The sequence below is a fragment of the Pristis pectinata genome, chromosome 33, assembly GCF_009764475.1.
Source record: "Pristis pectinata isolate sPriPec2 chromosome 33, sPriPec2.1.pri, whole genome shotgun sequence".
Classification (NCBI taxonomy): domain Eukaryota; kingdom Metazoa; phylum Chordata; class Chondrichthyes; order Rhinopristiformes; family Pristidae; genus Pristis; species Pristis pectinata.
In genome coordinates, this window is record NC_067437.1 from 18,418,441 (window position 1) to 18,432,720 (window position 14,280).

A 14,280-nucleotide genomic window follows, 5' to 3' on the forward strand; every position below is an offset into this window, starting at 1 on the left:
CAGAATTTAAGGGGGCTACTTAGTCAAAACTCTGGGGATCAATTTTTGTCTCAACCACACCAGGGAAGGAAAGAGACTCAGTCCTTCAGCACATCTCAGTATGGTTCACCGTCAATGTGATCAGAAATTCATTGATTAAGACAACTCTTACCAATTCTTTGCTGGTGAAGGTCTCAGATCTCAGCAGATTCAGACCAAGATGTTTCTATCATCAGCCCTCTGACCTGCACCCTCCCTTCCCACCATGGTTCCTGTAGTTCTTCCACAAACCAACAGGTGGACCTGTTGACCAATTAAAACAATAGTTACACTCTACGCCAACAGCTGGGACTTAATAATTTACCCAGCTCACCCTAACTTGCTCCTCACATTTGTGAACTATGCATCCATTACTGGAACACTCAGGCCTTGACACAGACTTCTTTCTAATTTATGAAAAACAGTGGGAGTCCAGGGACATCCCTGTGAATTCCAGGTCATCCAGAAGCAGACTGGGGCTGCCTGTGCTGACCTGAGCCTGCAATCTGCAGGGTTTCGAGGCAAGGGGCATTTGGTGTGCTTGGCCCAGGGCAGCCTGCTCCAGGATACACAGCCATGGTGATAAATGGCATAGAGTTACACTGCTCCACATTGATCCATGTAACTTTGCACCACTTCATCTGACCCCTTGTGTATCCTTTAGTCGACAGTTCTCATTTCATACATTACTAGTTCTGCCAACAAGCCCTTTTGTCTCTGCCTTTCATAATTTTGTCAATAATAAAGATAGATGCTGAAAGTAATTGAAAGAAATAACATCTGGTATTTAATGTTGCTCTGATATTTTTTTCCCTGGGCCCCTTGCATTCATTTCCGGAGATTCCCTGCCAATCCAGATCCCATCAATAACTCGGCCCTCCACCCTTCCGTGTCCAGAAAGTACCCTGTGAAATGTAGCTGATTATCCACGCTTCGTCACCTGCCCCAGCTCCCTCCGTGTATGGCTCATTCTGAGATTTTATATGATGACATTTTGTATGGGGACATTTTGCAAGGTTAAAGATGTGGTGTAAACATACGCTGTTGTAGAAATTTTTTTTAACATTTCAAAGTGATTCCACTTCCTCAACGTTACTGCAAAGTGTTCACCAATCACCGCCTCAGCACACACTGTGGGGAAGGAAGGGTGAATCACTGTCGCAACAGCTCCAGCAAGAGACTGTCAGCTCAGAGAGGGTTAAAGCCCAGCACGTCAGCTTCCCTCAGTACCCAGCGAATGGCACTTCACCGAACAGAAATGTGTCCCACGGGTTATGAGATGGACGTGCTGTCCTGGGATTGTATTCCAGTTGACACAGGTAAGAATGCAAGAAACAATGACTTCTGTAGGAGCAGGTCTACCTCAGAGCAGTCTGTGTAACTGTTAAGTTCATCAGCTGAGGGGATATCCGAAGATTGAGGTATTCTGGAAAGGAAATTTCTCTGTGCCCAATGGTCAGTCTCAGACTGATCCTATCCTATGGTCAGGGTCAATTGGTCACAGTATTCTTACAGTATTCAGCTCAGCGATCTAGCTTCTGATCACTTCTGCATGACCTCTGCTCTATGACTACACGTGCACGGATGTGTGTATCTGAGCGTGTGTTCGTAAAGCTATGTGTATCTGTGTAGGTACAAATATGTGTAAGTATGAGTGAGCTCATATTTATTTGCAGGTTACGTTTGTGTGTGAATGCAAGTTCGTTTGCCTGAGTATATGTAAATATCTGTGTGTGCTTGAGTTTATGTGGGTATTTGTGTAAATATGTGTATGTGTGAGTTTAATTTTTATCTATGAACTTAAGTTTGTGTGTGAGCACATGAAAGTGCGTGTGTATCTGAGAGGGTGTGTAAGGGGAGTGCATGTGTGTGTGCTTGAGTACGTATGTGTGTGTATGAGTGTGTGCATGACATTATGTTCGTGAGAGAGAACTGCACGGGATCATGTGTCTGTGAGAGACTATAAGTGAAGGAGTTTATGCTTGAAATTTTGAGTTGTGTAGTCATGTGAGATCGTGTGTGCCTGTGCATGAGATTGTTTGTGATAGTGCCTGGATGTATGCGCATGAGAGTGTGAGATTATATGTGAATGCATGTGAGAGTTTTTCTGTCTGTGTGAGAGACTGCATGTTTGGGAGTGTGTGGGTTTAACAATGGTAGTCACAATGTACACTATTCAGGGAGCATCAGTGATACTGTTGAACTCTCAAGAGGATGACTCTGTGTGAGTTCCCTGTTGTGCTGTCTGCACCACTGCGGAGAGGTCGCATAACCAGCCAATCCCAAAAAGTACCGTCAAATCACCTTCTCCCGGGAAATCCAGACTGTCCCTGTTCACAATGCGATCTCCTCGACATCCAAGGTGAGATAACAAATTGGATACACAATTGACTTGGTGGTAGGAGACTGGAAACCTGTAACCCATGGTATGCAGCAGGGATCGGTGTTGGATTCATTATTTGTTCTTCATGATCCTCTTGAATACAGGTGGCATGATTAATGCTTGCAGATGACACAAAAATTGGGGAAGTGGGCAAGGGAATGGCTGATGGAATTTAGCTCAGGCAAGTGTGTAGTCATGCATTTTGTGAAGTTAAACTAGATCAGGATGTACACAGTGAATGCTAGGGCCCTGGGGAGTGTTACTGAACAGTGAAACACTGGGGTACAAGTTCATAGCTCCCTGAAAGTGGTGATACAGCTGGACAGAGTGTGAAGAAGGCATATGGAATGTTTGCCTTCATCGGCCAAGGCATTGAGTGTAACAGTTGGAACGTCATGGTACAGTTGTACAAATCATTGGTTAGGCTGCACTTGGGAGTATTGTGCACAGTTCTGATTGATTTGGTTAAGCTAGAGATGATGCAGAAAGGATTCATAGGAACTGGAGGGCTTGAGTTATAATGAGATTGAATAGGCTGGGACTGTTTTCCCTGGCGCGAAGGAGGCTGAGGGGTGACCTTATAGAGGTTGATAAAATTGTGAGGGGCAAAGAAAGGGCAGATGGTCACAGTCTTTCCTCCAGGGTAGGGGAGTCTAAAACTAGAGGGCGCAAGTTTAAGGTGAGAGGGGAAAGATTGAAAGCGGATCTGAGGGGCAAGTTCTTCACACAGAACGTGCTGGGTATATGGAACGAGCTGCCAGAGGAAGTGGTAGAGGCAGGTACAGTTACATCATTTAAAAGACATTTGGACAGTTACATGGATAGGAAAGGTTTAAAAGGTCAAAAGCAGGCAAATAGAATAGATATCTTGATCAGCGGGAACAAGTTGGACAAAGGGCCTTTTTCCGTGCTGTATAGCTCTATGAACCTATAAAAATTTCTTTAGAAGGAAGCTGTTTGGTCCATCAAGCCTATGTTTTTTCTCAGAGCCATCCCATTCTCCCCCATATTTCACCATAATCTTTTCTCTCCCATATATCCATCAACTATTCCTGATTTTCCTACCAGCCAGTAGGCAATTAACCTACCAACCAGCATTTATTGTGAAGTGGGGGGAAACTGGATCCCCCGGATGACCCAGACACTCGGAAGAGAATGTGCAAAGTGACATGGCCTGCACCAGATGTCAGGATTGAACCTGGGTTGCAGGAGGTGTGAGGAAGCAGCCACCCTTTGGGCCTCCATTTGCTTCTTTGACTTGCTTTGGGATCTGGGAGAATAGACGGGGGCTCATCGCCTCATCCAAATGGTGATAGTAGAGTGCTTCTTTCAGAAAAATGAAAGGTGACCCAAGTGAAAAATATAAGGCTCTGAGGGGTGGATGCTGATAGGATGTTTCTCCTAGTCAGGAGTATCTAAAACTAGGGACTATGGGTTCAGAATAAGGGTTCATCCATTTAAGGCAGAGATAAGGAGGAATTTTGACTCCCAGAGGACCATGAATCTTTGGAATTCTGTACCCCAGAAGCAGAAGACAGATCATTAAATATATTTCTGCGCGTGTGGAGTTTACATGTTCTCTCCGTGACTGTATTAGTTTATAGATATAGATATTTATTTATTAGTCACATGTACATTGAAATGCACAGTGAAATATGTCTTTTTGCATTGCTAAGAATGTGCTGGGGGCAGCCCGCAAGTGTCGCCACTCTTCCAGCACCAACATAGCATGCCCACAGCTCCTAACCCGTACGTCTTTGGAATGTGGGAGGAAACCAGAGCACGCGGAGGAAACCCACGCGGACACGAGGAGAACGTACAAACTCCTTACAATATTCCAGTTTCCTATCGCAACCCAAAGACTTACAGTTAGGGTAATGGGCTACTGTAAATGATCCCGTAGTGTGGGTTAATGGCAAATAGATTCCAAAGAGAGTTGATGTGCACGCGTGTGTGAGAATAAGTTGCAGGGGTACACAGATATCAGGAGAGGAGAAATGTGACACGCAAGATCCCTTCACTGGGAGTCAGTGGGCTGAATGGTCTCCTGTGTTGCTATAAGATTAAGACATATTTAAGGCTGAAATGAACAGAATTTTGGTAAGTAGGGAAGTGAAGTGAAGGAAGATGGAACCCAGGTCAAGATCAGATCAGCGATGGCGGAACAGTTTCAGGAGGCACATGACCAACTCCCTTTCTTCTTATGTTCTTATAAGTAGAGCTGGAACCCTGTGAGTGTCTGACTCAGAGTTGAGAATGTTACCCACTGATAGTGTCAATTTGAGAAAGGACAAGAACACACAAGCATCCTGTGTAATCCTGGGGGCTGTGAGATCTAGAATGAATGCATCAATTGGTTTCCTTTACAGTAAATCCCACCAAACCACAGCCCCCCCCCCCCAACACAGACGCAAACCCATCTCCTCATGAATCATTTCCCCTTTTTGGCCCACACGGGTGGGTACCATTGACGAGCATCTCAACAGTGTAATGGGAAAATCCCAGAGCCCGAAAGAGCAGGAGGAGCTGTGCCTTGGCAGTGCAGAAGCTGAGATAATGAGCCCACAGCAGGGTGGAGTGTGGGGCAGAAGTACAGTGAAAGGAACAGAGAGGTCCCCAGAGCCCAGGTGTACTTTGCAGAGGTGAATAAAAATCTGAAGAGCAGTTGTTTATTTGTGGTTCAGAGGTGCAACGTCAGACAAGGAAGTGGTGAGGGGTGAGATGTGGAGGAAGTGGTAATGAAAGCTGTACCATCATTTTAGAATCACTTGTTTGTGAGAAGCGCAAAGTCACAGCTGGGTTCTGATATATTGCAGCATAGTTTGTTCCACTTGTGTATAATAGCTGGATCTCTTCCCTCATTCGTTCCTTTGGTATTCCAAACTTAACCATTCCAACACACTGCTGGGTGACCTCCCCCTTTCTACTCTCTGTAACCTGGATCTCACCCAGGACTGCTGCCTGCGACCTAACTCTCACCAGGTCCCATTCAGTACCTTCCTTGGCCTCGCCCCTCGGCACTCTCCTCCACTCCTACCAACATCCAAGATATTGGATCTCTACCAATGCTGATCTCATGCCCTTTCAGCTGCCTCTGGAATTCCCTATCTCTCTCCTTCTCCTCCTGCACGGCTCTCTTTAAAACTCTTTTGCTGGACTTCAGTTACTGTCCCATTCCTCAGATAGTTCAACGTCAAGTTTCCCTGGATAACTCTCCTCTAAAGCACAACAGGAAATCTCGTTGTCAAGGGGCTATATGAACACAGGTTATTGAAGTTGATGTTTGATGCAGAGCACGGTGGGGGCACAACATTCAGATAACGTGGTCCTATGAATGGACCCAGAGTGCGTCAGGGTGCCAGGATGTACCTCTGGTTCTGCACCCCATTTTAACCAGACAACAATTATTGCCCATTTGCCGGGCAGCATTTAATCGTTAGGTGATGATGCAAAACAAGTGATATCAAATGGCCCGCCTCTTATACTTGGCACCCTAATGTCCCTTCAGTGTGGGCGAGATGTTTACCATTCAAAACTAAGAACGATTCCACTGAATAGTGTCGGATCCGGTTATTTTCGAATCCGCAGCTTCTTTCTGGAGTCCAAGAATGAGTTGAAAACAACTTGGTGCTTCACAAAGTTTTATTGGAAATGTTTAAAACAAAGAAACAGTCACAGAGCACATGGCACTAGCTTCACTACTGGGAGATGAGCCGAGACAAAGGAACTAAAAATGAGCTGGGGGGGAGGGGGAAGAGAGCAAAAGACTGAGATAAGCAAGAGAAAGATTAACAAAAAACGACGCCTTTTATACCTGAGATAAGAGGTACTCCTTAGATAACATTGGTCCAACCAGGAAACCTATTAGATACCTGTGGCAAAACCAACCAGTGAGAAAACATGATGGACGAACCAATAATCTAAGAAGCGGCCATTCCTCGTACAGTCACTAGAGGTGTATTAAACACGATACATGTTTAAAAAAACTACTTAAAACATTCGAATCCAACAATAGTGATTTTTGATGCTTAGACATGTGAGCTGATAAAGCAAAAATCGACCTTTGTTTTCTTGATAAAATAGTTTGAAGTGATTATAGTGCATGTAGAAATTCTTTCATGACTCTACGACCATAGTCATATTCACTCCCATGACAAGCAGATTTCAGTGTACAGCAAGATCCCACATCACACAGGCAGACCTTAAGGTGTTTCATGCTCTGCCTTTCTGTGTAGTCACCAGAGTCAGATTGGCCGAGCATGCAGTCAACAGGAAGGCAACCAAAGTTGTCGGTGTGGATGATAAAGTGGAAGAGGAGGATTTTACGATAATGGAGCTACCAGCCAGCTGGAGAGAGGGTTAAACAGCAGAGAGCATGGGAAAAGGGGATTTTTTTTGATCTGTAATGTTATAGTTCAGGGTGCAAATATCATTATCAATTATAATTTGGGCCATTTTGAAGTTTATTGAGGATAACGTTTAGTAGCCTTGGCAATCCGAGAAAAAATCCAGGGTGATTGCCAAGAATAGACATTCTTGGAGAATCTGGGCTGACAGATGGTGAATGTCTAATGCAGGAAGATAAGTATCAATACATACGGCGGAGAAGCAAGGACAAGAATAAGACCAAGGAGGAGGACGTGAAGAGTCACAGAACTCTGAGGTATATATAAAACAAGGAAGCCGTTTAAAATTTGTTAAGAACAGTCAGTGGGAAAGGTGCATTTCTAGGAGTTTCATTCTTGGAAGGAAAAATAAGCCCTTGAAAAGTTTACATAGAACACTATGGCACAGGAACAGGCCCTTCAGCCCACCATGTCTGTGCCGACCACAATGCCAGTCTAACTAATCCCATCTGCCTGCATGTGATCCGTATTCCTCCATTCCCTGCCTGCTCGTGTGCTTTTGTTACAACAAGAATATTAAAGGAATCACAGAATGAGAGAAAATTAATGACGCTGGAAGAGGCCATTGTGTTTGTGCCGATTTATTGCCCTTGAGAAGGTAATGTATCTGCCCTGTTGAAGCGAGCGGCCCTTCAGTTGGGGAGGGACGATGGGGTTTAGACCCAGCAACAATGAAAGATCCTAAGCAGGGTGGTGCACAGCTGGGAGTGGAACCTGCGGGTGTGGTGTTCCCATGCATATCTTTGTCCTTCTTGCCGAGAACGTTGGCAGGTCTGGGAAGGATGAAAATACTTGAAAATCGAATAAACAAGGCAATGGAGAATGTGGAATAATTGGATGGTGCTCTGAAAGAACTGGCACAGTCGCGGTGGTTTGTAGACCTCCTCCCGCACCTAATGATCCTATAGTTCCAGAAATTTTCTTCACACCACTCCAAGGTTCATTCTGTGGTGCTTGGCCTTTGAAAGCCTTCTGAACTCAGTTTCATATTTGTTCTTTTTTATTTATTAGAACCCTGCACATCCTTGCAGAGAAAGAAAGGCTTGGATTTATTCAGGGATTTCCACAATCATACATTGCCCCAGAAGCACTTTACGTGGAGAACTTCAAGCTGTTGTTGTAGTGTAGGAAAGGCAGCAGTCAGGGAATTCAGAGCAAGCTACCACCGGCAAGCAACAAAGATTGAACAGCAAAAAAACTGCAGATGCAGTAAATCTGAAGTAGAAAGTGCCAGTAATAGTGAGCTGGTCAGCATCCGTGATGAAAAACACACAGTTCAACTTTTCTGGTTGATGACATTTCACTTCTCCACTCCTGATGAAAGGTCATTGACCTGAAAAATTGACTGTGTGCAGACTCTTGGGATCTAACAAACGCGTGAGCCTTTTTAAGTTGCATTTAAAATTCAAGAAGCACTTTATTGCCTGTCAAGCACTTTGGGACTCCCTGAGGTGGTGGAAGACTTTGAGCAAGAAATGACCCGTCCTTCCAGTCCATCCCACACAACCCTTAGACCCTACGTAGCAGCACGCACTCCACATCCCACTCAAAAGCAGATCAGCTGGTCTTTAAATAACCTCCAATGACAGATGTGGATTTGCCCAATAACAGCAGTTCCCAATTAATTCCTCCTAACTCCTGTCTAATAATGTCGTAATTTGCCCTCCCCCAATTTAGTACTCCCCTGCAAGGTTCAGACTTATCCTTTTTCATAACTAGCTTAAAACATACATTGTGATCACTGTTCCCAAAATGCTCTCCCACTGAAAGACCAGTCACCAGGCCAGGCTCATTTCCCAAAACAAGGTCCAGTATGGCCCCCCCCCTCATTGGACGATCCATGTACTGTTTCAAGAAACCCTCTTGGATGCACCTATGAAATTCTGCCCCATCGAAGCCTCTTGCACTAAAGAGGCCCCAGTCAATATTGGGGAAATTAAAGTCCTACCCTCTGACAACCGTGTTGCTTTTACATCTTTCTCTAATCTGCCTACAAATCTGTTCCTCTCTCTCCCAGTGGCTACTCCCATCTGAGTGATTGCACCTTTCTTATTCCTGAACTCTACCCATATTGTCTCAGGGGATGAGCCCTGCAGTAGGTCTTCTGAGTGCAGCGGTGACATTCTCCCTGATCAGTAATACAACTCCTCCGCCTCTTGTACCCCTCTCTATTATGTCTGAAACATCAAAACCCAGGAATGTTGATCTGCCAGCCCTGTCCCTCATAACCAAGTCTCCGTAATGGCCACAGCATCGTAGCTCCAGGTCAAGTTCATCTGTCTTACCCATAATACTCCTTGCATCCCGTCAATCCCTCCACATGCTGAGCTGCAACTCTGCTTCCCACCCCACCACCTTGTTTAAACCCTCCCGAGTAGCACCAGTGAACCTCCCTGCAAGGATATTGGTTCCCCTCCAATTCTTCTCTCAGACCGCCATTCACCGCCATTTTAGGGGAGCTAAGCTGTCCTGAAGATGCAATTGCAAGTTCTTCTTTCATTGGCTAATACTTACCTTCGTGTTGCAGTTCCAGTCCATGAAGAAGCCAGCACAATCAGTTTGACTACGACTGTTGTGTCATCAGAGTCGATTGCACGTGTGACAGAGGATTATACCTGGATTACATATATCGCTGGAATATCAATTGCATTCACCGCCGTGGTGACGATCATTGTCTTCGTCTCTGTACACATTCAGCGGCGGAAGACAGCAGCCAGAAGAGGTGAGAACAGTGAGCTCAATGATCAACAGACGGGTCAGGTTTGATCCTCTATTTACTTAGGGTTGGAACTGGGGAATAGGATTGACAGGATTATTCTTTGAGGTGACATTGCGGTTCTGTGCTTCAATGATATAGGCCCATTTGGTAGATGACTGGCCTGAGTAACCCTCTACTAAAGAGTGAGGTAAGGAATGAGCAGTCGTTCCAAACAGTATTCAGGTAAAACACCATCACAGAGAGATTGAATAGACAAAAATCTAGCCCAACAAAGGTGGAATAATGACACTTAGACAGAATTAAATAAGATACCATAAGATATTCATTTATTAGTCACAGGTACATCAAAACACACAATGAAATGCGTCTTTTTGCATTACTGAGCATGTGCTGGGGGCAGCCCGCAAGTGTCGCCACTCTTCTGGCACCGACATAGCACGCCCACAGCTCCTAACCCGTCCGTCTTCGGAATGTGGGAGGAAACCGGAGCACCGGGAGGAAACACACACGCAGACACGGGGAGAACGTACAAACTTCTTGCAGACAGTGGCGGGAATTGAACCCCGGTCACTGGCGCTGTAATAGCATCAGGCTAACCACTACACCACCTGTTCACAGAAAGAAAAGACTTGCATTTCCTTGAGATCTTTCAAAACTCCAAACTCTTTTAAAGACTTTTAAATTCCCAGACTCCTTTGTAATGGTGTTCTCCATAGACTGAAATGTATTATGGTCTTCTCTCATTTTGCAGATATGCAATATTCTTTTCTGTCAGCTCTTTGCTCTGCTTTCCTCTTCTTCCTGTGTTGTTGCAGAAAGAATGTTGAAGATAGAATTATTCCTTTGTTGCTCTCTCTGCCTTGCTGCAGCAGTGGTCTATATTTTGTGCTCAGGTCCCCAGAGTGGGTGATTAAAGATGTTTAGAAGTTTGTCGTCACCTACAGTTCTGTCACCATTAGTTTGTGGCTGATCTTTTTTTATATATTTGAGAGAGAATCTTTGCTCAATGATGTCTAAAATTACAAAATGTTGTCACTGGTTCATCACCAAGAACATAGCAACATGTCTGACACAGCATTCAACACATTTTCATTCAGTGCCTCACTATATCAAAACATCTTCAAGTACTTTGAAAACAAAATTGCTTTTGGAGGGTAGTGGTTGTTTTTACATAGATAACATTTCAACCGTAATAGCTGTGGTTGGTAATCTCAGTGGGCTGTTCTGATAAATCCAGCCTCTCAGTGCCAGAAGACCAGCTGGTGGACCTCCAACCCTGACGTTCGTTCGCAAAATTTCACCAAGCAGGTGACCTTCCCGCGCACCCCTCCCCATTTTCATCAGAAATGACGAAGAGCCTCAGATCCAGATCCACTCTGCACTTGCCCACCCCACCCAATGAAGAAGTTCCAACAGTGACATTCAGATCCTGTCCAAGAGTCAGAAGTTGGTCACAAATTCAAATCCCCAAGAAGCGACTGGAAATAATTAGTTGTCAGCACTAGTAGCTCTTGTTTTCAATTCTTTTTGAAGCAAGGTTTGTTACAGAGGAGTTTGTGATATAGAGATATAGGGTATAAAGAGTTTCAGAAGACACTCAAAATTGCCCCATTTTACAGACTTGCAGTGACCCAGTACTTTGAAGCAAGACCTTTCATAACCAGCTTGCATCCTTTAACAGCATGACTGCCCAGTTATCTATGGCCAAGAAAGCATACTAGTCCCTCTACTTCCTTAAGAGGCTAAGGAAATTTGGTGTGTCCCCAATGACCCTCACCCATTTTTACAGACGCACCATCACAGCTTGGTAGGGCAACTGCTCTGCCCAGGACCGCAAGAAATTGCAGAGGGTTGTGGACACAGCCCAGACTATCACGAAAACCAGCTTCCCTTCCACTGACTCTTCCCACACTTCCCGCTGCCTCGGGAAAGGAGCCAGCATAATCAAAGACCCCTCCCACCCTGGTCATTCTCTCTTCTCCCGTCCTCCACCCCAATCAGGTAGAAGATATAAAAGGTTGAGAACACATATCACCAGGAACAAGGGCAGCTTCTATCCTGCTGTTATAAGACTCTTGAACATATCTCTTATACCTTAAAGATGAACTCTTGACCTCTCAGTTTACCTCATCATGGCCCTTGGACCTTTATTGTCTACCCACACTGCATAGTCTCTGTAACTGTGGCACTATATTTTGCATTGTTATGGTTTCTCCTTTTGTACTCGATGCACTTTTGTAAGGGATGGCTGGTACACAAACAAAGCTTTTCACTGTACCTCGGAACACATGACAATAATGAACCAATTACCAAAACTTGGTTTCTGTGGTTGAACCCTGCAAAACTTCTGGCACCCAGGAAGTAAATGGTGGATTATTGAGGGAAAGTTTCAAGATTTCATGTGGGAAGTCACTCTGGATCAAGTCAGTTACATCTAACCAGAATGAGGTGTAATGTGAGGTTTAACATAATGTCTGAGACTTAGAGGGGATTTGAGGAAGAACCTTTTCATCCAAGGAGTGATTGAAATCTGGAACACACGACTTGGAAGGAGTGATGGAGGCAGAGACTCTCGCAGCAGACGTGCACTCGAAGTGCTGCAACATAGAAGGCATGTAGTACAGGATTAGTATGGCTGGGCACCTAATGCCCGTCATGAACGTGGTAGCCAAAGGGCCCGTTTCCATGCTGTGTGACTCTCTCTGTGATAATATGTCTAATTAAACAATCCAACTACAAAGAACATAGATTGGGTGCTAGAAACAGGAAGGGGCTGGATGGCAGACACCAGTTCATGTAGGGGAGCAGACCTTTCTGGTGCCTTGGCCAATGATTTATCCTTAATTGACATCATTTAAACGAATTACCTGTTTGTTATCACATGCTCATGGGAGTTGCCTGTGTGCATATCTACTGTTGTGTTGCCCACATTACAATGGTCACTACGGTTCAAGAGGCACTTTATTGCCTGTGAAGCCCCTTGGGACTCCCTGGTGTGGTGAAAGACTGTGGACAAGAAACGACCCATCCATCCAGTCCATCCCACACAGCTCTGAGACCCCGTGTAACAACCTGTGCACTCCACATCCCACTCAAAGACAGACGATGTAAGGGAGTGATGTGAGGAGCTGAGAGGTGATTGGTGGAAGAGGCAGAGGGCTAGAGAAGAAGGAATCCAAATGGAGAGACCATGGAATAAAGGGAAGGAGGTGAGGAACCAGAGGGAGGCGATGGGCAGGTCATGAAGGTGGGGAAGGGGGGAGGGGGTGAGGGGGCCACGGGAGTGAGGGAAGAGAAAGCGGGTAGGAGAAGGGGAAGAAAAGCAGATGTTTTTCACTGTCAGTGTGTGGTTTGCACCTTCTCCCTGTGACCACATGGATTTACCCCGGGTGCTCCAGTTTCCTCCCACATCTCAAAGCTGTCAGTTTTGCCGAGTGTAAGAGAATGGTGGGAGACTTGATGGGGGGAGGGGTGAAGTGTTAGTGAAGTTTGAGGGAGAATAAGTTATAGGTAAGTAAGTGGGGAATGAGATTGGAGGAATTGCTCTAAGAACTAGCATTGTCTCAGTGGGCTGAATGGCCTCTTTCTATGTTGTCAGGAAATATGAAAAGTTTGTATAAGCTTTACTAAACTTGAAGCAATGAAACTGTCCAAAAGAGCACACTATTGATAGAATAAGTAGAGTTTCAAAACTCGATTTGTTTTTCATTATTGACCAAAAACCAATTGAGGAAAATTAAATGCATTTCAAAGACAAGAACAAAGCTGAAGCGGGGTGTGCAAGTAATGCATGGATTTTCACAGGTAAAAATCTTTTACTTTTTCCAGCGAACATTTACGTGGAAGCACCGGAAGAGTTTGATAAACTGAATGGGAGCACCTCAAGGAAAAAGAGCTTCTGCTTGCAAGAAAACAACAGCAATTCTCAAGTGGTGAACAAGATTTCTAAAGACTTAGTGGTAAAGACTGAGGTCAGGAACACAGGATATTCTGAGGTCCACAACGGCAATGCTAAAAATTGCACGCCAGAAAATAATCTTGGACCTGAGCAAACCGAGGATCACAGTTTCCCATTGCCCGCCACTGAGCTGGGAGCAACCGTCCTTGTCACCACCAAAACAATCCAGGTAGCTGGTGAAACTTCCCAATGCTGAACCCTCTTTGCAGATCAAATCAAGAAGCTCTCAGGGAGGGAGCCAGGATGTCTGTGGCAGATCAGTCATGTTTAGGACTTTATAATCGCACTGAGCAAAATTTTCTCCAGGGCTTTCCCGTTTGTCCGCCTGGACTTTGTGAAGGATCTGCAGAGATCCCAGCAACACAGTGAAAGCCCGGTTGCACTGGGGTTTCATCAGATCTTCAGCCACAGTTAGGGCACGTTTCGGAGAATCTCCATGGATATTCACCCTCCAAAGTAACTTTACAAGAACAAAATACTGTAAATGCAGGCAACAAGAAATTGAAGCTTGAAATGTTCAGCAGGTCAGGTGGGATGTGTGGAACGAGAAACAGAGTTCATATTTCAGAACGGAGACAGAAGAGACTGCAGATGTTGGAATCTGGAGCAACACACAAAATGCTGGAGGAACTCCACGGGTCAGGCAGCATCTATGGAGGGAAATAAACAGTCAATGTTTCTGGGTCCTGATTCGAAATGAGGACTGTCCATCACCCTCCACAGCTGCACCCTCCAGCATTTTATTCATTGCTAATATTTCAGACTGATGGTTCCAATGAAAAGTCACTGACCTGAA

At 45.0% G+C, this 14,280-nt stretch overlaps 1 protein-coding gene across 1 annotated transcript; it reads left to right on the forward strand.

Annotated features, from left to right (window-relative positions):
* The first annotated feature begins 1,206 nt into the window (after positions 1 to 1,206).
* On the forward strand, positions 1,207 to 14,053 carry LOC127585656 (uncharacterized). Its single transcript, XM_052043290.1, has 3 exons — positions 1,207 to 1,337; positions 9,335 to 9,529; positions 13,355 to 14,053. The coding sequence occupies exons 1-3, from the start codon at positions 1,256 to 1,258 to the stop codon at positions 13,678 to 13,680; spliced, it is 603 nt and encodes a 200-aa protein (XP_051899250.1). The 5' UTR covers positions 1,207 to 1,255; the 3' UTR covers positions 13,681 to 14,053.
* The last annotated feature ends 227 nt before the right edge of the window (positions 14,054 to 14,280 follow it).